The sequence below is a fragment of the Barbatula barbatula genome (assembly GCF_947034865.1).
Source record: "Barbatula barbatula genome assembly, chromosome: 1".
NCBI classification, from domain to species: Eukaryota; Metazoa; Chordata; class Actinopteri; order Cypriniformes; family Nemacheilidae; genus Barbatula; species Barbatula barbatula.
Genome location: NC_136766.1, coordinates 14,472,357 through 14,498,304, shown reverse-complemented (window position 1 = coordinate 14,498,304; position 25,948 = coordinate 14,472,357). Strand labels below are relative to the sequence as shown.

General features: G+C 39.5%; 1 protein-coding gene across 17 annotated transcripts in view; it reads left to right on the top strand.

The window, feature by feature from the left end:
• scrib (scribble planar cell polarity protein) overlaps positions 1-25,948 on the top strand; it is a 67,133-nt gene that overhangs the window by 38,223 nt on the left and 2,962 nt on the right. For 2 of the 17 annotated variants that reach the window (XM_079468437.1, XM_079468428.1), the window contains exons 16-40: positions 3,219-3,308; positions 3,400-3,477; positions 3,615-3,944; positions 4,971-5,051; positions 6,749-6,994; positions 7,725-7,835; positions 7,966-8,142; positions 8,237-8,353; positions 8,550-8,738; positions 8,862-8,981; positions 9,074-9,130; positions 9,667-9,723; positions 10,145-10,225; positions 15,331-15,402; positions 17,185-17,310; positions 18,274-18,324; positions 18,512-18,643; positions 19,150-19,312; positions 19,416-19,635; positions 19,747-19,836; positions 20,193-20,375; positions 21,973-22,112; positions 22,238-22,275; positions 22,655-22,729; positions 25,280-25,334. In XM_079468437.1, the coding sequence (XP_079324563.1) occupies positions 3,219-3,308; positions 3,400-3,477; positions 3,615-3,944; positions 4,971-5,051; positions 6,749-6,994; positions 7,725-7,835; positions 7,966-8,142; positions 8,237-8,353; positions 8,550-8,738; positions 8,862-8,981; positions 9,074-9,130; positions 9,667-9,723; positions 10,145-10,225; positions 15,331-15,402; positions 17,185-17,310; positions 18,274-18,324; positions 18,512-18,643; positions 19,150-19,312; positions 19,416-19,635; positions 19,747-19,836; positions 20,193-20,375; positions 21,973-22,112; positions 22,238-22,275; positions 22,655-22,729; positions 25,280-25,334 (3,079 nt within the window). Of the gene's footprint in view, positions 1-3,218; positions 3,309-3,399; positions 3,478-3,614; positions 3,945-4,970; positions 5,052-6,748; positions 6,995-7,724; positions 7,836-7,965; positions 8,143-8,236; positions 8,354-8,549; positions 8,739-8,861; positions 8,982-9,073; positions 9,131-9,666; positions 9,724-10,144; positions 10,226-15,330; positions 15,403-17,184; positions 17,311-18,273; positions 18,325-18,511; positions 18,644-19,149; positions 19,313-19,415; positions 19,636-19,746; positions 19,837-20,192; positions 20,376-21,972; positions 22,113-22,237; positions 22,276-22,654; positions 22,730-25,279; positions 25,335-25,448; positions 25,483-25,948 lie in introns of all 17 variants that reach the window. The other 15 variants (XM_079468433.1, XM_079468431.1, XM_079468442.1 and 12 more) reach the window with 13 other exon arrangements.

The window sequence follows — 25,948 nt, the reverse complement described above, 5'->3', positions numbered from 1 at the left end:
TATACATTTCTTTGTTCTGCTAAAGGTATTTGGAAAAATGTTAGTAACCAAACAGCTTTCATCCCACATTGACTTCCATAGTATTTATTTCCCTACTATGCCAGTAAATATGGGGATGAGATGTGTTTGTAATCCACAATCAGTGTGTCAGTAAATGATGACAAAATCTAAATTTTTGGGTGAACTGTCCCCTTAATAATGGCAACCTGTAACTCTGGTGGCTTCTTCCAGATTTTGAGCAATGCATGTATCATGTCTTGTTTAGTAATTTGGTGGTTTTAATGTGCTAGACAAAGACACAATCAATCATAATGGAGAAAATTATATAGTTAGTATATTTTTGTTTTAAATTACATTTAGGCAATTGAACATTGTAAAGCTACTCCAGTCTAATAACATGGCAATGTCATTAAATGCAACGGCCAAAAAGAACAACCTTTAAAGTTGGCAAAAACAAATGCAGCATTGTAATGTCAATCAATTTGAGATATTTCAATAAAATTGATGCCAGTTAAATTGAATAAACTATCTGGTAACAAATACCCAACCTGAGGAACAGAACTATTGTTTCCTTTTACAATCTTTACAGTACTAATCATGTATGATTTTTCGGAAAACATTTTCAATAATACAGTGTTTGTCAGTGTTTGCTGTATATGTGGTTGTATGGGAGTTGTTCTTTCCTACTGTTGGGTGTGTGCTGCTCTCAAGTACAGCCCTGCCTAGTTGTGTGTTTGGTGGTGTGAGTCTTTCGATGTGGGTTTGTGTGTGTGTCATTCGGTCAGCTGTGTGAATGTTTGTTTCATGTATTTTAATTTCCAGTCATACAGCTTTTTTTGGCCTGACTAATCTGCATGCCCTCTTGCTGGTTCCTGTCCTAACAGGGGGTGTCATTTGATCAAGTCAATAATCTGCTGATTGAGCCTGCTCGAATTGAGGAGGAAGAGGTCTGTACCTATTCTCTTTCCATCCGAACCGCTCTCTTCCTTGCTTTCCCTCTCTTTTGATCATTCACTCACCTACAGGTCAGGAAATCACTGCCCTCCAAAAAGTCCTATTAATTATCCAATCCCAATGGCTAGGGAAATGCTAACTAACATTTACTTTAAACCACTGCTGTTGTGATGGACCCTGTGTTTGGAGAGGAAGACATGTGTCATCTGTTAAATCATAGTTGATGTATAGTAAGCTTGTCATCACAGCAAAATAAACGGCAACAGGGTATCAGTCCTGATCGTGTTAAAGAGTTTATCTCGTGAACTTTGTCTCGCTTGGTACATGGCACCAAAAAATGGACATGAAATATTTATTTCATTTTATTATATTAAATATATTAGAGTGAAGTATAATATCTAATTTCAGGGATAAAATCTTCAAATATTTTGATCCAAACTAGGTGTCATTGCCGTGTTTCCTGCCCTCTGTTTTTGTATTTTTTAGCTTTTCCATCATCTGCTCCTGTGTCAGGTTCTGTGCCCCAAACCAACAAGCTAATTGTAATGGGCTTTTTTGCAGCATCATTTCATAGGTGTCTGTGCCCCCTTCTGATTGAAATGACCAACAGTCTAGCACGTCAGCATTGTGTATAAATAATTGATGCTCTCATATACCATTATTCAAAATGGATGTTTTCAGAAGCCCTTCAAAACACTCGTAGACTTTTACACGTAACTATGGCACATTCCCGTGTCTGTATCCACAACCATAAATCTACCAGCCAAAATTTAGCATCTGTATAAAACGGTTATATTCTGTCAAGTGGTCATTTCATTTTCACAGTGCAGGATAAAAATATAACGTGAAACGTCTGGTTTTTCATTTTGAAGTGATATCATCAGCTTTGCATCTGATTTCAACAGAAACCTGTCACATTCATTTCTGTCATTCATTTTTGGATTAGTTATAGCTTTATCTAAAATGAGGGGTGTTCGAAAAAAGTTAAACGTAAGCTTTTGACCAGTAGCTATAGATAAAATAACAAGTTTGTTTCTTAATTTTCTTAATAATCGAGAGGGGAGTGCAGTTCAAATCTACCGGCCCAGAACATTATTCTCTCTTCTTCACTTTCCCCATCTGCTTTCCCTTCATCCCCACTTTGCATGGCTTGCTGAGGTAGAATCAACCATATCTAGTGCCACAACACATCACTACACTACTGTGTAAGACCTTTCATTTTGTCACTTTTTAGGTATCTCACAGCATGATCTATTTAATGACAAGTGTGTCCTCGCCTTTATCAGTCAATGCAGATGTTTTCTTTTTGGTTAAATGTTACTTGCTTTACTGTTTATTCTCATTAGGATGATTTTGGTTTTCTGTTTCAAGTTGATATTATCATTAAAAGGAATTGAGATAATGTAGATTGTGTTTGTTTCACATATACACTATAATTTACCCCTTGGCATCTCTAAATATGAACCTTTTGCCCTTAATCTTCAAAACTCAAATCAGTCTTTGAGGGTTTTTATATTGACATATATATATATATATATATCACATAAATATATATCACATAAATATATAACATGCATAGACTTCCTGATATCTGTCCCAACAGTGGCTTCTCTCCTTGATTTTGTTTTTCACTTGTTAGGTTGGGAAAATTGTGTTAAATCTGTTTACCTGTTTTACTTTGACTTCATCATCTGACGCTGTTGTCGCTATGTGTTATTAATATTGTCTTATATATTATCATAATAAGCACATTGCAATTTCTGATCAATAATTGAAAGTATGTGAAACATTGAAAGTAAACCCTTTTTACTCACCTAATTTATGCTTATAAATATAAGTATTAGTATTTTTTTAAAGCTCGATCACACACTGTACGACTTACAGTTTAAATTTTTAGCAATCTGATTTCTTAATCTCTTTCATTTGTGTCTAAATCTCTTGAGATTACTCTTGAATGATCTAGAAGTAGAATGTTTTCATTAAGCTAATGTAAGTACACTATTAATATATCAAGGAAAGAAGTTTGCTGGTGGACAATAAACATTTTCAGTCTTCACATTTTTATCTCCACTCTAAACAAGCATGCACTGCATGAAAACTTTTAACCCCAGTTTTTGCGCCACCTGCTGTACATGACCCGTGTTTTTGTTTCAAGTTAAACGGCTCCTAGCTAAAATAACAATTGTTCTTTGAGACCTGCTTTTGAAAGTAGGTTTTTACTGCACCTGTCTGGGATTGTCTGATCTCTTTTCTTTCATTCGTAGTTGACACTGTCCATCCTGAGGCAGACTGGTGGCTTAGGCATCAGTATTGCAGGAGGGAAAGGATCTACACCTTACAAGGGTGATGATGAGGTACAGTTCCAGAGGCTTTTGTGTTATCGAAGTACTTCAGGAAATGTTGTGTTGTTAGGTTTTAATATAATGCACATATCCTTCTTTTCAGGGTATCTTCATCTCCAGAGTTTCAGAAGAGGGCCCTGCAGCCCGGGCTGGAGTCAAAGTGGGAGACAAACTCCTTGAGGTGAACATCTCTCCATGTGCCTGACTATTTTTCTACATCTGTTACCAATGTGGAGGACATGATTTTCATTTGTCTGGCTATTTTTATTGCTCTATTAGTCATCCGAGCAATTTTTAAATTCTCCTTCTTCGTCTCAGGTAAACGGAGTGGACCTGCATGGAGCAGAGCATCATACAGCTGTCGAGGCCTTGCGTAACTCTGGGACAGCTGTGGTTATGACCGTCCTGCGGGAACGCATGGTGGAACCGGAGAACGCCATCACCACCACACCGCTACGACCGGAGGATGATTACTTTCCCCGAGAGAGGCGATCCAGCGGTCTACCTTTCCTCCTGGATCCGGAATCACCCGTTGTTAACACCGGACCCTGTCAGCGACTAGCCACCTGTCTGATCCGCAACGATAAAGGTTTAGGGTTCAGTATCGCTGGAGGGAAAGGGTCAACACCGTACCGAGTAGGAGACATGGTAAACAATCAAGCTTTCTAAGTTTGGGCCTTACGAGGATTGATTTTGCAGATACGCTCTTCTGATGAATATTTGATGATGTTTATTGCTTGCTATCAGGTTCTGCAGTGTTTTTGTTCTGGTGTTTGTTTACCGATCTGATCTCTTGACATGTCAGCCACTCTGTCCATACTTTCCGGTTAAACTTATGTAGTGTCTCACTATGCACGGCTCTCTATCTCCGTACTTCTAGGATGGCTCACCAAGGCAACGATGATTAGAATAACAGGGCCTGACACCTGATAGGGTGTTAGATTAGAGGCAGGCAGGGGGGTGAAGTATTTTTGGCCCTCCGTTGCAGACACGCATGGTACTGCCCTCTATCTTTTGACACACATGGAGGAGACATAGTCACACATTAGCATATGCACACACATTTGTGATTTGTAAGTTCTGCATTTGTCCTTCTGCTTGACATTTGAGTTAGCTTTTACTAACAAATTCTTTTGTGTGCTTAATCTAACAGCCTGCCTGCTAATTTGAGCCTGTGTCATGCAATGTTCGGTTCACAAATCTAGAGAGCATGCTGTTAAAGTGCCGACAAAGGATCTGGATTTTTGTGATGAGGTTAAAAGATTTTAGCAGCTATAGAGTTGGCTGAAGAGTAATGTGGCCTTGAATGTAGAAAAAATACCTGTTCCATCTGTGTTTTAAATGTATATTTACACATATTGTTGGTTGGTCGGTGCCACGTTTTCTGGCAATGTAAAACAGACTGTTAAACCATGGTGGGTAATTTTAGGCTGAGTTCAGCAGGGTCGTGGTAGTGCTGCATGTTGCAATAGTCTGCTGAACACACACGGCTTTAACATATAGCAGAAGCATTGAGCCCTGTCGACCAGCTGCATGTGAGGACAGTTTCTGTGATTTCACTGCTCTGTCTCTCCCTAAACATTCAAAGCATTGTGAGAATTGTGATATTTGCTCATAAAGAAAGGTTATTTGGGAGTTCTGTTGTCTCACTCTGTTCTTCTGCTAAACTCTCAGAGAATCTTCATCTCCCGAATTGCTGAAGGAGGAGCTGCTCACCGAGACAACATCCTACACGTGGGAGACAGGGTCATTTCAGTGAGTCTATCTGCACCTTTCTCTCTCTAAATTAGAAAGGGACACTTTATGAATTGTTTCTATGTTAAAGGTGCAGTAAGCGATTTGAGAAACGTTGTTGAAATTTGAAATGCTTACCCAAATACTTTGGATTTAAAATTATAAACGTGTAAATCATCAAATGGACCTAGTTATTAGATGAATTTACCTGAATTCATTTTATATCAGGATGAATTGTAGTAAATTGTCTTGTTGCAGCTTTATTTTTATCCTGTTCACTTCATGAGTTCAGTAAATTAGCAATTTGTGTGTTGTATCCATAACTTTTCTGCTTCACGCTAAACCGTGAAATGACCTAAATGTGCACTACTCTCCTGAAAACCTTACAGCATTGTCGGAAACTGTTCCCAAATCTTTGACTCCCTTGAGCACTTTATCTCTATTTCGAGATGTTGCTTTCTCTGCTCTGTCCTTGCATGGATGTGCACTAACAAACTACTCGACGCGTTGATGTCGGTGTTGGGATGGGAGGATTTTGGCTTGATCTGTGGGCCTGCTGTCATGGTAACTGCATGCGTTACCATAGCAGCTACTGCTCTTTGACCTTGTGGTAAGCGCCGGTACTGAATGGTCAGTGCTGACCCCTGTTTGTCACACTGGATGAACGTCTTACTGCTAAACACAGTACTCAGAAATATAGAATAGGCTTTCTTACAAGAAGCTGGGCCAACGTACACCGTGTCGACACCGGATGCAAGCGACGCGACACAAAAGACATTAGAAAGGCATTACAGCCCATTATAAGTTAAAATGTTGTTCTCACTGGATGCTGCGCGATGCTAAAAAAAACATTAGGAACAAGCAGGTTGTCATGTCGTGTCTGGTGTAGACACGGTGTTAGACTGTTACACCACGTTGCACTTATTGTTTTGAAGAAACAAATCACAAAATTCAGAACCGTTTAGAGTATGGTTCTTGGCCAATAGGGTGAACTAAAAACTGACAACAGCACTAGTAAAGGCATTGTTCACCCAAAAATTCTGTCATTATTACCATCTTGTCATTTCTTTCTTCTGCAGAACACAAATTAAGATATTTTGAAGAATGTTGATAATCAAACAACATGGGTTCTGTGTCCATACAATAGAAATCAATAGGTACCGCCGTTGTTCGGTTACCAACATTCTTCAAAATATCTTCCTTTGTGTTCTGCAATAGAAAGAAAATCATAATCAAGTATATTTACAGTGGATGCACATTTAGGTTTATTAGATATTTGACTCATTTTCCTCTTTGCTCTTTCCTCTTTCACCTGTTGCACATCCCTTTACATTTTATAACTTCCCTTGTGAGACTGTTTTATGACACCGCTGAGCATTTTAAGCTTCATGCATGATTTACACTAAAAACCCAGGCTTAAAGTAACAAATATGATGGTGAAGCTGAGATTACCTTTACAGACTCTGAATGCCTAAAGGGCTTTGTATGTGCATTAGCTTTAAATCAGGCCTTATTGCACTTAACACATTTTCCCAACTAACACCCGTGAACTGTAACCCTGAAAATTAACCAAAGCTCCAGCTCCACTGACATGCATCACTTTACAAGCCTGTAAGATTTATCATTACAACCTCAGCATCGAGGCATTCTCTACCCATCCTGGCAAACCGGATCTTTCTGACTCTCCCTCACCTTTTGGTGTTTGGCTGTCGCTCCAGATCAATGGTGTAGACATGACAGAGGCCAGGCATGACCAGGCAGTAGCGCTGCTTACCGGCACCTCCCCCACCATCACCCTTGTGGTCGATCGGGAGCAGGCCAGTGCAGGGGGCACCTCCCCTCGAACACGGCCTCATTCCCCCCCTCCTCCCGAGCCTTCTGACTCACCTGAGCAAGAAGAGGGAGGAGACGAACACATTGGAAACCACCTCAACTGCCCCATGGAAGATGAGTACCCCATTGAGGTGAGAACAGGACCAAATGTGTTTATCATTGTAATGGATTACCAGATGCATTTCTAAAATAAATGCATTACTTTAAGGTTTGGATAACTATTGAAATGTATTCTTATGGTAGTTTTGTCGTTTTTAATGCCTTGCCCAACAGCGAAAGTGGTGCATGGTATGAATATTGCGTATAGTTAGTTATATTAGGATTGTGTTTTGGCTTTGATTTGGGTAGAAGCCACTCTGTGTGGTGTCTAATGATCACTCCTTATGGGTGCTCTGCTAATTCAAAGTTATATAGTCATCAAATTTGAATAGACGTCAACATGAATTTTCATGTACCTGTATGTAGGTTTATTGATGTTCTTGCTTGATAACCCAACTTAAAGGGACAGTTCATCCCAAAATTAATTTACTCATTGGCATGTTGCTCCAAATATGTAAAAATGCTAGTGACCAAACAGTTCTTGGCAGACAACTATTATAGACAATGGTGACCAAGAACTGTTATGTTACACACATTCATCCCAAAATCTTTGTGTTCAAATTGGGAACAACATGAGGGTGAGTAAATGAAGACAGAATTTTCCTTTTTGGTGAACTGTTCCTTTAAATTTCATGAAAATCTGTTATGTCGTCACTGGTCAAAATGTTTATTTATTGTTCAGTCATTGTTAAATCTATTGCAATTCTATTGTCATACCAACTTTAACATGGATTGCATCTTCTGAATTTCCTGCCTGAACAGGAAGTGACCCTGGTCAAAGCAGGTGGTCCTCTGGGTTTGAGTATTGTGGGGGGTAGCGACCATGCCAGCCACCCCTTCGGAATCAATGAGCCGGGAGTGTTCATATCAAAGGTAAATTAGATTGTTTTATAAGCAAGAAGAAAATGCCTTGAGTTGTGCAGCTCTGTGCCAATTTTTTGCATGTTTCATTGTCTTGAAGACTTGTCTTGAATGAATTTTGGTGGCTTTATTGTTTGTCTAGGTTATTCCTAATGGATTGGCCTCACAGAGTGGGCTGCGTGTAGGTGATCGTATCTTGGAGGTAAACGCTATTGACCTGCGACATGCCACGCACCAGGAAGCCGTCAGATCCCTGCTCGCCAACAAGCAGGAGATCCGCATGCTAGTGCGCAGAGATCCCTCACCACCTGGCATGCAGGTTTGCCGTTTGTTTTTAGAGAGCAATATAATAAGAGGTTAATAGCATTTCTACATGCTCTCTAATTCAAAACTTTGCACGTGTCATTGTGTAGGAGATTGTCATTACCAAGCAGCCTGGAGAAAAGCTGGGCATCAGCATTAGGGGCGGAGCTAAAGGCCATGCGGGTAACCCCTTTGACCCCACAGATGAAGGCATCTTCATTTCCAAGGTATCCATCATTAGGAGACACTTAGCTCAAGTATTTGACACAAACTCCTGTTAACTTTTTCAAATATTTTGTCTGATTACCTCATGTTGTTTTAAAGCATTATTGTCGGGTTGTAAACAACTTTTCTTATGTTAATTATAAGTTTATTATTTTTACTATTTAAGTCCTGAACTGTTTCTCAAATATTTTTTTGTAGGTGAGCTCCAGTGGCGGAGCAGCGCGAGATGGGCGTCTGCAGGTGGGCATGCGTATTCTCGAGGTTGGCAACAACAGTCTGCTGGGAATGACGCACACGGAAGCAGTGAGAGTCTTGCGTGCTTCCGGTGATTCCCTGGTCGTGCTTGTATGTGATGGCTTTGATCCAAGAAATGTTGCTGGCCTGGAGGTAAGTACTTGGGTTATTCAACCCTTAGAAGTAGGAGCCATGATTCATGGTGTACCGTACAGCGGTCCAAATGACTTGTAACATATTTATGACATCACATGATAATGCTTTTGGGGTTTTCAGGCATCCCCTGGTGTTATTGCAAACCCTTTTGCGGCCGGTATTGTGCGTAAGAACAGTATGGAAAGCATCTCTTCAGTTGACAGAGACCTGAGTCCTGAAGAAATTGACATTATGCAAAAGGTGAGAATCACTGTCTTCATCACACAGCACCAAGAAATGCAAACACGTATTCGGGAATAAAACGGCACCTGTCTTCCTGGTTGTTTCTGCAGGAGGTGGAAATGGTGAGGGAGACGTCACAGTGGGAACAGGAGGACATGGAGAAAGTGGTAAGTGATTTATCATCTGTTATAAAATACAAACTGCTAAAAACTTTTAACCATTTCCAAATATCTTCTTTATAACTTGCTAATATATGTGGATCTGTCCTTTTCTTTCTGTTGCCCCTTCCGTCCCCAAATCCTTCTGAATGCATCTCATTCCACATACCACATCACATTTTATTTGAATTCATTCCCCCCTTTATCAAAATACATTCATGGGTCTTTGTTCTCATTCATTCATCACATACCCCTCATTCTCATTATTGCAATGGATTTCATTGTGTGTGTGTGTGTGTGTGTGTGTGTGTGTGTGTGTGTCCATCTTTGTGTGTGTCCATCTTTGTGTGTGTCCATCTTTGTGTGTGTCCATCTTTGTGTGTGTCCATCTTTGTGTGTGTCCATCTTTGTGTGTGCACACTTTGTGTGTTTGTGTGTGTGTGTGTGTGTGTGTGTGTGTGTGTGTGTGTGTGTGTGTGTGTGTGAATGGTCACCATAAACCACCTCCCCTTCCTCTTGCTCTTACCCTCCCTCTTCTGGTAAAGGAGCGTATGCGTTTGGAGCGAGAGGAGGCAACTCGCTTGCTGGAGGAGGAAACTGAGGTGAGGCCTTATGCCCTCCCTGTCTTTGCCCCGCAGTAGGGCGCCAGGACCAAAACAGCAATCACCTTGAACATAAACAGAAAATATGAATTGCATACAGTTAGGTTCATAAATATTTGGACAGAAGCTAAATTTTTTTATTTTAGCTGTGTTTCAAAATGTATTCGAGTTAAGGTTCTGGATGTAAAGTCACTCTAAATAAAGCTGAGAGTGTGCACTTTAAGACAAGATCCATATTATAAAACTGTAACTCGAATACATTTTGATACAAAAAATGTGCTTCTGTCAAAATATAACTGTATAAATCTCAGTCACAGGAACTTTATTGAAGTTTATTGAAAAGTCCAAATGAAAGTTGCAGCATTTGCTGCGTTTAGAAAAACAATATTTATTCTGTGTGTCTTCATTCATTTACCTACAGAATTTGAGCACTGGACCATTAAAACTGGACTACAAGACACTGGCAGCACTACCTACAACCAGTCTACAGAAAGTTAATAGAGTAAGTTATTGAACGTCAATTTACAATTAGTAGAAAGCACCAAGAATCAAGATACTTGATAGACAACTGCAGTGTATTGGACTTATAACCCAACTAAGTAAGTTAAATGTGCATTACATTCCTCACAGATTTAATTTTATGGTACATAGCACATAGGGCTGTGCAAAATTATCGATACAGCTAACTATTGTGATAATTTTTTTCACGATAGTGTATCGATAGTCCAACCTATAGTATCGATACCTTAAATAAGTCATGTTTTGAATGGATTCAAAATGACGTTTCATCGCATAACCATTTTTTCCGTTCCTGTTGATGTCGCTGTGATTCGCTGTCATACGGACAATGTTTTAAAAGTATGCGGGTGCGAGAAAGCAAATGGCGTAAAGTAGATTCATTCATATAAAATCACCAACAAGCTTCCGTATATCTTAGCTCGTGCAAAGAAAATAACAGAGTCGGTGGTGTATTTTATTTGTAAGGATTTGCGACAGTGTGGTTGGAAACCCCGGCTTCGGGCATATGGTGAACACTAGCTGTGTTATGTGATTCCGATTCGCAGGCACATAACGGACGTAGAAGTACCCGGGAATTACGAAGAGGTAAAAAAATCCCTTAGCTCGGTAGAGCGAGTGACCCTGACTTGCAATGCATCGTATGTTAGGATTGCATCACAACCACAGACACGCGCAATGCATGAGACGAGCCATACTGGCATAAACATTGTGGAGTTACTGAAAACTGCACTGGTGGAGTGGGATATAAAAGAGAGTCATACTGACAATTTCAGTTTTATGAATAGATTTTAATGTACTTTGTTTTTTTATTAACAACATACTGAAAAAAATAAGTTTTTTGTGGCATTTGCACTTAAATGTTTAATGACTAAATATGCACTTTAAACATTATATGTTCGCTGTTCAGTAACACTGTGTAAGCAAGATGACAAATACCTCTTATAAATAGCTTTCTTAATAAAATTCAATGGAATCTTTTGTGTGTGCAGAGTTATCACTATAATGTGATGAACATACCAGAATACCATAGATTGTACACACCAACATGTATTTTTAGCTCACTCTTAATTTGTATTTATTTAAAACAAATTATTGCAATATATCGAACGTTTGTATCGTATCGAATGTATTGTGATATATTGTATCGGGACCCATCTATCGTGATATGTATCGTATCGTGAGGCCCTTGCCAATACACAGCCCTAATAGCACATGACTGCTGTACAATTTGTGCCAAAAAATGGCCTTCAAGTTTATTTCAGAGCCACTTCATACAAGTTCATCACACAATAACTTATCTGATTCACTTCTGGAAATGGCTGTTTCATGTGAAACTAAAGGAAATTTGCTCAGAAAAAAGACACAAACACATAGATAATTTTGAGACCGCATTGATAAAGGCCACATATTGGTCAAAAAGACATATAACATAAGCAATAAATAAACCGAAATATTTGTCAAAATATGAAACAACTTGTGAAGGACAGTGGATGTGTAGAACATTGTAAAAGATTTGGCATTTGAAATCTGCAGGGTGCAGATTCCGTATGAGTATCCTCATAACTTTATAAATGTGTTTTGAAGTGATCAAGGTTTTGGTTTTCTGAAACATAATCAGGTCATGCTCTACTTTTTCCAGCAGTGCTTCTTTTACTAATACTTCCAAAAGTGAAGCAGTCCAGCTGCTTGCCTAAATGTGCCGCAACACCGGCATGGATTCCTATCATACCACTGACAAAACAGATTATATTTACTCATGCTTGAAGTGGCTTGGTGGGGGTGTGCTGTCTGACAGCTGACTGCAGTTCATTCAGTTGTTTTAAATGAAATGTTGTGAGCTGATTGGACAAGCTATTCAATGGGTGTGTCCATTAAGGATGAGGGACTTGTAGTAGATCTCAGTGTCTTGAAAGTGAAGTTGTCTAGAGTCCAGGCGCTTGGAAATCAGCAGAGCTGCTGTCAACTTACTGTGAGTGCTATTACTTTGTCCTTTCTTTTAATCTATCCTTTTACTTCTTTCTGTACTTTTCCATCTCTGTGTTTTGTTTGCGTGTCTCATTGAGGTTTCGATTGCTGAAGAAATATTTATAGCATCACCAATTTTGATGGAGTTGGAGTTGATGTTAAGTCCGTAATAATGTCTATTACGAATTGTACAATACCGAATAGATATTTCAGTGTCAGAATTGTAATCTACCAATGTGAACAAATAATACATTAACAAGTATTGTGAATGACAAATATTTGAAAGAAAGAGAAGATTGACGAACATTCATAGCAAGTCTGTGAAAACACAAATTGTAATGGCAATTATTTACTTTCGACCAAAATCCAAACTCAGAAAGAGCTATCCATGTGAGTTGTTTTCAATGCGAATGAATAAAAGCTAGCTTATTAAATATCACATTATTGAAAACATTTAAATATTGTTTTCAATATATTAAATATAACTGCTTCATACATAATTATTATGTACTTAATGCTTTTAGTGGTGATTGGTAGTATAATATAGCAATGGGTTATTTGCTTTGTGCATTTTCAGACGTGCAATTTGCATTATGAACCTTATGATATTCCTTGTTCCTTTGTAAGAATTTCTAGCCTGTGTATCTTTTCTGGGAATGTCTAACCTACATAGCAATAGCAGCTGTTGGCAAAGTCAAGTGAGGAATGAAAGGGGCTTGACTGCTCTTAGACAGGGACACTAGCACAAGGCTTTCAGCCACACGTTATTTGTGGTGTATGAAGAACGGTTTAGTTCCATCAGTCAGAACTATTTATAGAGACTGGTTTGTAGAGCAGTATCTTTTATCTGCACAAGACCTTTTAAGAGCAGTCCATCAGTACGAGACCCTTAGCTGTACAATACAGATACATCTTGAAGAGATCGTTCACCCAAATATGAATATTCTTTCATCATTTACTGACCATGTCATTCCAAACCTGTTTGGCTTTCTTCTGCAGAACACAAAAGAAGATATTTTGAAGAATGTTGGTAACCAAACGAGATTTGGACCCTATTGACTTCTAGTGTATGGACACAATTTCACCAAGATCTTTCTCAAAATGTCTTTTGTTTTCCACAGAAGAAATTAAGTCATACAGGTTTGGAATGACATGAGGGTGTCTGTCTCGTAAAAGTACTCTTTATTGTCCTGTTATTGTGTGCTGGTGATAATCACACAACTATTTGTTCTGTTAACAGGCTACTTAAAGCGTATAATACTTTATAGATATTTGCTCTACATATGATGTAGCTATATAATTGCTTGTATGCTTTGTTTGTTACATTTTGTTCTGGGTGATTTAACAAATGGCCATTAAAATATACTGGCAGGTGATGTTTATTATGAGATGGATTGTTTTAGATTTGAGACTGTCAGGGTTTGTGTTGTAGTTACAGGGATACTTCACCCCAAATAACAATTTTGTCATCATCTATTTGCCCTCACCTATATATGGCTCTTATGTGGTACACAAAGCAAAGTATTTGGAGATTTTGTGTTCATACGATGGAAGTCAATGGGGGCCAAGTTGTTTGGACCAGTGTTCTTCAAAATATATTTTGTGTTCTCCAGGACAGAAAGCAAGGAAAGTTCATAAATTTGACATTTTGGGGTAAGCTATCCCTTTGAGGTTATTGCATGAATATAGAATCCCATCATAAAGTTAGTGAGGCTTGTTCTCTAGAATCAGTTAGTATATTGTGAGATTTCTCAGGATGATGGGATAACTATATTTAGCACCTTATTCATCTGAATCTGAGTAACTGGTAGTTGCTTGAGAATTTCACATGGATATCACTCAATTCAACCCATTTGCTTGTGTCCATAATGCTTCTCTTATTTTCTTGATCTGTTTTCAACATTAGTGTCTCATTTTCTTTCTTGTGTGTCTTTAGTTTTTGTCTCTTCTTACTTTATTTCTGCCTTTTGTCTCACTCACATTCTTTCTCATTCCTCAGTTTTCTTCTTCCTTTGCTACATTCATCCCAATGGAGGCTGCCATGTCAGCTGGCCCTGTAGACCCCCTGCGTTTTGAGAAGGTTCATGCTTCTATGTACCATGTAGAACCTGTTGTCCCCCCTCCGTCTTCAAACTGCCCTGCTGCAAGTTCAGCGGTATCCAAACACCCCCAAGCTCCTGCACAGGACCCCTTCCCAACTCTAGGGGTCCCACAAGAGGCTACAGAGGATGAAGAATGTCTTGTGGACTCCCAGCCAATCTGCTTTAGTGAAAATCCCTTCCTTGTGGCTAATCGCAAGAGTAAAGGCCGGCCTCCCGAGGATCGTATTTTATCAGGGCCACCTGTGGGTTATGGCAGCCATGGGCAGCTGCAGCCCTGGTTGTACAGCAAGGCAAGCAGCCTTGGAGAGTGTGTTTTCGGGGAAAGCATGGTGTGTGACGTTTGTAGACATTTAGAGTTAACATACCACCTCAGTTGCAAATGTCTTGCAGAGATCTATGAGGACAGCTGTTTTCGATTGACTGATATATTTCAGTGTGTCTCCTGGTTATAAAAAGTGCAATTATTTGCAGATTTATAAATAGATAAACATCATAAGAGTTATTTGCTAAATGTACTATATTTAGAAAAAGTGGAACACTATGAAGGGCCTGTTTTATAGTGACCCTGGGGTCTTTAGGCATTCGAACATTCCCGGGACCTGAGAATGCTTTGAATGTGAACTCAACAGGTGTTAAATGAAAAGGGTGGAGGGTAAGGAGGATACCGTTTAGAGGAACGTACAAGCAGTTAAAAATGTTTGTCCTATAGCATGACATAATGGTCTGGATATGATTGTGGATGATCTGTGGTGCATTTGTTATCAAGCATGTTGGAAGAACAATGTGTAAGCCTATTATATATAGTTGTTAATGTTTAATTTTAAAGATGAAACCCTTCCAATTAAGTTCATGTGATTATTTTGTAATATTCAATACTTGGCTGAACCTTTAATTATGCTTATCTTGCTTATTGGGAATGGCATCTTGCTTTGGGATATACTGTATAGATTTTGAGCAATTCTGTATCTTTACTTGTTGACTTGTTACATGTTTTGATTATATTTTTAATCCTGTGCTTCAGGCTTCCCCCTCTGAGCCCCTCAGGATTGACAGTCCTGTCCGTGATACAGCACATTCTCCATACAACTCACAGGTAAGTTCAGTTTCAAACCATCAGTCATTAAAGGAATAGTTCACCCAAAACTAAAAATGCTCGATTAACTTTCTCACCTTCATGCCATCCCAGATGTTTATGACCGTTTCTTCAGTTGAACAAAAATAATTGTATATTAAAATGTATATGAGATTCAAAATGTCAAAGGACCTACAAAAAGCAAGTACATTCAACGTTACAGTAATCCAAATGATTTCCAAGTGTAATGAATGTCTTCTGTAGCCTGAGAGAAAGCTGATTGGAAGTTTATAGAAAATCAGCTTTTGTTGAGAAATTGAAATGTAAAAAGGCAAAGCCGAGCGATTTTGCAGACATGACAAAAACTACAAATCTTGTTGGTTTTCACACGTCTCATGTTTTGTCACAAGTCGTATGAGAACCAATGAGTTTTTACGTTTTGACAAGCTTTGCCATTTTGAGTATCTCATGAGATAACATGACATTTGTGTTAGAATGTGGCCCTATTTTAACGACGGCGCAAGTGTGCTAAGGTCAGAATGCATTTTTGCTAGTTTAATGATGGAAGAAATGGTCTTCCATCTTTTTTATCATCACTTTTTGTGATTATGTATACTGGGAAAATGTGAAAGCACACATTGAAAGTGCTGTAATTTGACTTTGTAAAAGGTTTAAGAACCATGTTCACAAAACGGGTGGATGGGTTTGCAGTCTCATCATGACGTTTCCTCTATCCTCTACAGTCTCTTGGAGGAGATGTTCGATATGTAAGCGGGCTGCCTAGCCCTTTCACTGGCCTGCGTGGAGCTCTGCTGCAGAGAGCATGACATGCAGGATATGCTCAATGAAATGCTTTACTGTTGAAGTGCCTTCATGTATAGTTTGTACTGAACAGATGTGAGCTTTTAACCACAGCTTCATAGATTAACAATGCTTGTTGAGGCATTGTGAAGTGTATGGAGTGTCTTATTATGAGTCGACGACTTAAGAGATAGCAGTTGATTTATTAAACATACTTAAAAGGCTTCGGTTAAATGCTTGTAAACTCTAAATAACAGATTTACAGTTTATTAGAACCTTTTGAAGACGGACATGCAAGGGACATGCAAAATCTTAAAATATCAGGGCCTTTTAAAATGTTATCTATATGTTGTAAAGTCTGGATATTAAAAATGATTCAACTGTGCATGAAGTAATACAAAAATCTCATAATGGTCACAAGCCATGGTGAAATCACTGAACACTAAAGGTCTTTCACAGAGTTTTACATCTTTTTCGTTGTTTGTGTTCTAGTCAAGCATTCCTTTTCCCTCCAATGGAAATACCAAAGAGAATTAATCAGTGAGTGTCCTGTAGTGCAGACGTCTGCCTTTAAACTAGACTTAATTGGAGAGAGAGTACTTTTTCAGCCATTATTGTGTAAACACCACATGTTAAAGGCATAGTTCACCTAAAAATGTCATTATTTACTCACCCTCTCGTCATTTCAAACCTGTTTGACTACGGCTGTACCCATTAACTTGCATTGGTTTTGTGTCCATATAATAGAAGTGAATGGGTACTGCCATTGTTCGTTCTTCATAATATCTTCTTTTGTGTTCTGCAGAAGAAAGTCATATATTGTTTATGACAAGAAATGATGACAGAATTTTCAGTTGTGGGTGAACTATCACTTTAAATACAGGCAAATACTTCTGTAAATGGCACTGTTAATTGTTTAGCAGGTACCATCCTAATCTATTTCCTAGATGCTTGGTTATAATGAAAAAAAAATGATGATCAGCTATATTCTTTTCTTTCTAGACTAAACCGGGTGCCATCCAGCCTCTGTCTCGGGTTCGACCCCCTGCGTCCCCAGTCAGTCAGGATGGCCACAGCAGTCCCAATCCTTTCCAGCATGGCCTCTCTCCCATCAACTCTCAGACCACTGTAAGATCCATCACCACTGTCTGAACCCTTTCATCTTCAGTTACTATTGTCTAAAGACCAGCAGAGCTTTCTGCGACTGTTGCGTTTTCGGTCGTATTTATGTATATACGAAAAGGTGTGATTTTGTTCTTCCCGTATGAAGCCTTTTAAACTGTCACACCATTATCCTGGACAGATAAGATAACCAAAGACTTACCAACTCAGAAACGTTTTAGTCTTTTCATTTCAAGTAACATTGTGCCTGTTTTCTATCAAGGTCTCTCTTTAATTTCTTTCTTTTCAAATCACACAAACCACATCGTTTGTACAGCAAGGTTTACGCTCACATCTCAGGATACCTGCGTAAACCGGAATATCACCCAAAGTCAGTTTCCCCGACCATCCACCTCAATCTTTCCTCCATCTTCTCATCCACACAAGCCGGCTACATGCTCCATACTATTTCTCCCTATCTGTCTCTCATTGGCTGTTCCATCCTTTTTGTCCTCTCTCTGTTTTTCTATCCCCCACTCCGTGGCCCTCAACCCCCGACCCCCCCATGCAGCCTCCTGCCCCCTCCCCTGACACATTTGAGGGATTGAATATCAAGCAGGTATATAAGGCCTTCGCTGCTGTGCCACACTCCCTGGCCGTACTGGATCCCCCACAGGTAGGACTAATGCTCCTCGAGGTTGTGAGCATGTTGTGGTCCCCCATTTTCCAGTACGTGATCACACATTCTTCATGTTGGACTTCGGGAGCTTGTTTGCTGTTGTGCATGAGTCACTCATAAGATGGTGTTGATCTCACAGGGACACTAATGTGCATCATCCATCACTCATTTAGTGTTTTTGATATTGTGACTCCTTGTGGTGGAACATGTGTGGAAAACCTTTTTGTCTGACTGATGTGTATTTAACTTGTATATATTTTTACTTTTTTACATGGTTTTCTTATCTCTCTCTCTCTTTTTTGCCTTTTTAGGATTTGTATGCTCAGAGAAACAACATCAATGCAAAACCAACATCTCCAGAGGTATGTGGTCTTGAATTAGTTTACTTAATGACATGCACTATTGTATGACCCTGACTCCAAAAAAGACGACACACTGTTTTTGTGTAACTATTCTTTTGATAGTGTGTCTCCACAATGACATGAGTGCACCCCAGTATTGTTTGTAAGCATGGTATTGATGCGCTGTTCGTGTACATGGGTCTTTCAGTTGAACAATGAGGTGTTTGAGGATGATGGTGGTGTTCCCGTCACCCCTCGTCCCTCCCTCAACTCTGATCGCCTCGAGTACAGGAGCCTGGCAGCCGTGCCACGCCTGTCTCGCCCCTCAGTGGAGCAGAAGGTACCCAGCTCATCTCCAGCAGAACCGTTCTGACAGTTCATGACATTTTGGATTCTCTTTAAGCTTGAGCGGTGGCGGTGCAGGTGAATGTGTCGCTTCGGTTCACAGAAAAAAAAACTGATTCGCCTGTGTCAGAAATATCTTTGGTTTTAAGAAAACAGGATCAGATGGTGGCACAGCATGAATTATACCAAGGGAGGAATATGTGATCACGTGTTAATCTCACAAACGGAAGTTGTAATGCATTTTTTGTCTGAATTCAAAAATACATCTGATAAATCCGATTTTACGCGATGGCAGCTGATTGTTCTTAATGTTGCATCATCTTGGTGGTGGCAAAGATTTGAGCTTTTGTACAGACGGTGTGCATTCTGGTCAAGTATGTTCTTTGATTTTCACAGCTTCATGGGATCTTCTCTTGCATGTTCAATGCATGGAAAATATGTTTGTATGTGAAGGTATCGTCGTTTTAAAAAAAATCTTAAATGGCCCTCTATCTCTCCCAGACACCGCCCACTTTGGGCAGAAACACCCCAGAACAGCGCTCCTTCAGAGACAGACAGAAGTACTTTGAGATTGATGTGAAGCAGCAGACTCCAGAAAACAAACCCAAACCTCGCGTGTCATTGGTGGGAGAAGATGACTTGAAGAAAATGAAAGAGGAAGAAGGTTGGTCTTTTTAAAGCTAACAGCACATAACCACAGTGTTACCTTGAGTTTATAAGTGAATCACACTGAGTTATGTGTATGCGTCCATTGCATCCTTCCTTAGCAAAGCGAATTGAACAGAGTTCACAGGAGTATATAGTGGATGAAGATGAGGAGGAGGATGAGGAAGATCTGGCCAAGCAGGTGGCAGATATGAAGGCTCATGGAAAGGTTATTTTGGATGGTGTGGAGTACAAAGTCGAGAGTATAGGAAGTCATGGTTTTCCGTCTCCGATGCACTGCGCCACACCGCCGAGCTATAATGCGACACCTCCCAGCTCAGGGTGAGCTATTGTTTGTTCTGATTATCTGGTTTATACAGTTTTTAGTTTTATGTCATTATGTACATATTGTAGTACTTGGCAACCGCTAACACCGTAACATCTTCTGTTCAGTCCTTCCTCTGTCGATGGTAAAGGAGACTCCCAGCGAAATTCTGTGGAAGACGGTTTTAGATTGGAGCAGAGACCCAATTCCATGACTGGGTAATCAACGCTTACAATTAAAGTGACAGTCCACCCATTTATTCTCCCTCAAGTTGTTCCAAATCTGTATAAATTTACTTGTTGTGATGAAAACAGAGAAAGATATTTGGAAGAATGTTTGTAACCGTTCTTCGAACCCATTGACTCTCATAGTTGGAAAAATGACAATGGTAGTCAAAAGTGGCCCAGAACTGTTTGCTTTCCTACATTCGTTAAAATATTTTATTTTGTGTTCAACAGAACAAGGAAATTTATACAGATTTGGAACAATTTGGGGATGAGTAAATGATGGAACTGAACGGCTCTACAATCTGTTTTGCAGTTTGAAATGTTTGACCCAGTGTTTGTTTTAACAGTTTGATCCCAGTTTACCCTGGTGAATCTGGGGCCCCCATTCGGACGGCAAAGGCAGAGCGCAGACATCAAGAGCGCCTGCGCATGCAAAGCCCCGAGCTTTCCGTTGCTATGGACAAGGAACTATCACCTGCTGAAAAACGAGCCCTGGAGGCAGAGAAGAGAGCCATGTGGAGAGCAGCCAGGTAGCCACAATGCAGTTTCCTCTTCAATCTTGTTCAGTTATGCTTTCCTCAATAACGCAGCTAATTTGATATGTCTGGTTGTGGTTCTTCAGACTCCTCTCCCAAGCTTTAAACATTTATTCTGCACCTGTTTCTCTTATGTCCTTTCCCATGAGGAGCAGGGCTTTCAAAGACATTCTGATGTCCCATGAGGGCAGGGTTAGGTGTCTCTTTTTACTGCACTGAATATATATACATACTATACTATACTATACAGGCTTGGCTACACAAGACCTATTTCTGAAGATGTAGATGTACAGTTAAACAATTTAGCATCACCCTCCCAAAAATGGGCCATGTTGTCATAATTAACCCTGAACATGAAACACGAAAACATCACAAAAAACTGTTTACATACATTACATATGCAACCTAAATGAACACACATTTGTCCAATACTACTTTTGACAACATCCCTTTGTCACAGCCTTACTGTGGATTTGTCTTTGATAGCCCTGAATTTCAATGTAAACCTTCTCGTCTTAATCTGTACTGTCCTTTAGAGTTTTTCGTTTCATCTCCACCCCTTTACTCTTTTCTGTGTTTTCCTACCATCCGTCCTTTCTACTTTCTTATCTGCTGCTCCCCAAGGCCTTATGGTCTAGAGGAGGACGTAAGGCAGTATGAGCAAGACCTGGCTAAGCGGCTCTACCAATCCCGTGTGAGGGCATCACTAGGCAGTGCTGCAGCCCCTCCCACTTCCTGCTCCTCCTCTTCCTGTCAGCCCAGGTCTGCCTTTACCAGCCAGAAAGCATCATGGGGACTTAGTTCTGATGCTTGATGCTGCTTGGGGTGCTTGTGGACATACAGCATATATTGTTTGAAAGCATATTGTGTACTTTTTGTTTGGGGTAACAAATAGGTATTTATAGTGGCTTTGTTTGTAGCATACTGCACGTGTGCTCAACCCCCCCCCCCCCCACCTCCCTGTTAGGCCCTTGCAGCTTTGCAGCACTTTTCCTCCTCTTTTGAATCTTTTACTCTATTCACGTTTGGCACCCATCGCTGTTTCTGTTTAATTTTGTCTTAATAACAAGTGTTGTTTCTTGTCTTTACTTTGCTGTACATAATATTAGAGGTGCACTGAAACCAACCAAAAACATATTTTTTGTAGAAAGTTTGAAACTATTAGATTTATTGTATTTGGCACATTATCTCAAACGTGAGATTTCAAAAATATATGTTGCAGGTTATTCTGCCTACAAATGGTCAGATGTGGAATGGGTTTCTTGTGTGGTTGTATGCATCTGTGCGCGTCTCATATGAGACTAAGACTAGTTCTGCTATATAATGTTAGGTATCACAAAGAGAGCAAGCAATCGTCGAGTAGTCTTTGTTTGGACTCAGTATGGTGAAGTTTACATGGTATTTAAAGAAACAATCTGTATCAGACATGACACATCAGTGCATCTCTAGTTTTTGTGTTTTCTTGTCATGACTTTTATTCATCGCAAGTTTAACTTGTTTCCTCTATTAACTATCAACACTATGCACAGCACATTAAAGGTACTCTTGCATCTCTCCTGCTGTCTTACTCCATCTCGTTCTGCCTTTCTAGGATGAAGTCTTTAGAGCAAGATGCATTGAAGGCTCAGATGGTCATTGCCAAGTCTAAAGAGGGGAAGAAGCGTGGAGCCCTGGATCAACTGTCAGAGTCGCCGTCTCCTGCCCCCACACCCTCTCCTACACCCATGGACGGTGAGGAGCTTTTTTTTGTCAGAACGGCAATAAAACAATTCTGATTTCATACTCTTATCTTCCGCTACCGCTTCATTCTGAGGATTGGTTGTTTGGGAATTAATGTAAATCTTTTCTCAAAACAGATCTCAGTCCACGGACAGTGACTTCACCAGGCAGACTGGTATGAGACACTTTTTCATTTTTTTGTATCGCTTGTAATTTTGACTAACATTTTTTATAGTATTTTAAGTTCCCTTAGCAGGATTTCATACCATACAGTTTTTGCTTTTAACAATAAAACAAAAATCTTTTTTTGTTCATTCCTTATGTTCACCTAACAACAGTCACCATCCATGAACTTCTATATTATTGATTTTCTTTGTTGTATGTCTTTCTTGTACCTCTGTATCTCTTCTGTGTTTTCTGCTTCTGCTTTTTCTCACCCTTTATTTCCTTCCCTCCCTTCATTGATCCTGCCATCTTTTTTTTGCAATATAAATATTTCCCACCTTTTCTCTTTCAATCTTTCCACTGCTTATGCCTGTTTGCTATTCTTTTAGTCCCTGTCAGAAAAGAAGTTTGACTACCGACAATTCGCTGCCATTCCTTCTTCCAAACCCGTTTACGACATTCAGGTATTGCCTGCATGCAAAGCGTCAAGGATTCCAGCCTGCCCGAACCTCCTGATCCACTCCTGTCCTCCTGGCTTTCCCTGCTCCCCTGCTCTCTCTCTCCCTCTGATAACTACTTAACACTTTTAAGAGGGCCCTGTACTCGCCAGAGCGGCATGCTGGTTCTGTTAACTGCAACTTTAAGCCATTATGTCAACAATTTGGTTTAACTTTTGGCTCCGAGGACCATTCCACAGCTTAACACACACACCCACTTCTTAATCTACTTACTTTGTCGATGCCTTGTGCTTCTCTTCTGTGTCTGCGGATGTTGCGCAAAGGTGGGGCTTACGGATTGGTCCACGGGCTTTTTTGTTGATCCAAAATGTGGGCTGACTTACTAAATGCACTAAAACACTAAAAAGGAAAAAACTTTCTGTATGGCCCATACACTCACTTTCAAACAGCAGCTTTTATCATACATTCATCCAAACTACAAATCCCTATGCCCCTGGGGGGACGGTGTGATTCCTACCGAATGAGTTCTAGGGCACAAAATACCTATTATTTAGTATCAAGAAAACTTGCCATTTTCTTGATACTAAATTAAGCAAAAGAATAGCCATTTTATGTGATATTACCAGGAGAGGCATTCCACCAGGGATGCAGGGGGTCAAGGGAACGAGGGAACATTGTCTTTCATGGTTTTGGTGTTTTGTGGTTGTCTTTCTGGATCTTTGTGTAAAGGGAGTTTGAGCATGTGGGGTGAGGTAATCTTTCTTATTGTTAATGTTCCAGTATGAAACCAGACCAAAAGACCACCAAATCTGTAAACTTCATAGACTAGTGGCCCTAATGGCATTTGACAAGAACAAAGTATTGCCCTCAACATTACATGAATAAGATGAATAAGCATTTATTTTAATGTTATTAAGGCCGTTGACAGCATACCATTTTAAAAAAACGATTAAATTTGGAGCATTTCGATGATCAAGAAAATGTTTGTTGAAATGTTAGAGACATGAGTAATGCATTTAATCATATTATTTCTTCAGGATGATATCATTGCTGTTTTCGATTTTTTCAAGTTATGTTGCATTTGGTGGCATGCATATATTTCATAACCCAACTAGGTGTAGTTACTTGATAGATGGGTAAAATAGCGCCATTTGTCTCTTAGAAAAGTGCAGAAAGAAATTAGATTCCACTTTATTTAAGCACAGCACAGAAGTTAACTGGTTTAACCTAATAGTCTTATGCTGTTTGGTGGCCTTTTGAGACTGCTGTAATTGATGTATTGTGAATGTCATTTTTATGTGAGTTACTGTGTAAAGCGGCACCTTCACCCTGACTAGAAAAGCTTAACACAGATTAAACTTGTGTTCTTAAAGGGACAGTTTACCCAAAAATAAAAATTCTGTCATCATTTACCTTTTTCCCAATTGTTTCAAAACCGACATTTCTTTGTTCCGATAAACACAAAAGAAGATATTTGGAAGGATGCTTGTAACCAAACAGTTCTTGGCCACCATTTACTATCATAGTAGGAAAAATAACAATGGTAGTCAAAGGTGCCCCAGAACTTTCCATTCTTCAAAATATCTTCTTTTGTGTTCAACAGAACAACAACATTTATGAAGCAACTTGAGGTTGAGTAAATTAGGAACGAATTAGTTACTAGTAACGCATGGAGCTGCAGCAAAACAGACTGATTGTGACAAACTTTTAACACATTAAAAGACTTTGTCTTTGTGTCTTTAAATGCAAAAAAAATTAATAAATCAAGCATTTAATGGGACAACATAACTTCCTGGAACTACCATGAATCACGTGACGCACAGAAATGTTGAACTCTCTATCTCAACGGCTCTGGGGAGACTTAAGTGTTTACACAGAAATAAAAAGACTTGTTGACAGCAGAAGATAGGTGCGCGGGGGTGAAGGTTTCCATAGCATGCCTGTGTGTGAGTGTTTGCAAAAACATTCATGGAGCTTTAAAATGATTCTTTGAAAAGCAGAATCTGGTCGCTTACTCTTCTAACATTGAGCTGAGGTTGTAAAACAAAACAATAGCTCACTAACATCCTAGAAGTGTTTCTTGTGACTGGGTTTAACAGAACAGTCTATGGCTAATATTTTAGCAGTTGGGTCTTTCAAAGCATGAGCCATCTGCCTTGTTTATGGACCTGATATAGAAATTATTATGCGAGGAACATTTTGTTGTCAGTTTTATTCTTGAGTCCTAAAACTACTTTAGTGTATGGCTCCCTAGGAAGAACATCTGCTGCAGTGGTGTTGGGACTGTTTTTAAATGCTGTCTGATTGGGTGAAGGTCAGGTGGTGTCAAAACAGCTCTTGGGCTCAAACACCCATCTTAAATTTAAGATTAAGAAGTTGAAAAGAAAAAATCGTACTGTCCTTTAAATTAGTCAGACCTTGAATGCTTCCACTGCATGTATGCAATTCAGCCAAAAATTGGTCATTTGGGAAATGCTTTTTTGTGAAGCAAAGAACTACTTGGCTCACAACTTGGCCTTTTTCCTTTCCTACCCTCATGCCCTGTCTCTCTTGCAGTCTCCTGGTGTAACAGATGATGTGCGTTTCATGGACGATGTCTCCAGTAATCCAGGTAAGATCTGCAGATGGATGTCTGTGCTATAGTCTCAACATATTTTTAAAATACAGGGTTTTTTGTGCGCTGTTTACATGTACACAGCTCACAGTTATTGTCCTCTTAAAACAGGCGACTTCCTTGGATAAGTGGTCTTCTAGTATTGGTATGAGTTCTGTGTTTGTGTGTGCATATGCATCGTTTCTTAGAAAGACCCCTTCTGTAGTGCACTTGTTTATGGGCCAAACTGTATCCACAGTCTTTTCTAAAATGATAATATGAGCGTTGGGTTTCTGTGTTGCTTTCTTAATTCCTTAACCTATTTTGGAAAAATTAATGTTACTCGATTCTGCCAGTTTTTCAAAGTGTATCTTCTAATGTTTGGAGCATGCTTTGAGCTGCAACATGGCTTTGACTACATGATCTGCATGTCTTTGAAGTGTAACCAAATTTTAACGAACTTACAAAACAATCACATAGATCAAAACTGATGGCTAAGTTTTGTGATAAATGAGGGTGGAAAGTACCTTGACCAGTACCTTAAACCCTTGGTTTGGTTACTACATTGGCCAACATGATAGATTATGTTACTATTTCACAGTGTTACATGTACAAACCGGAAGTAGGGTGAA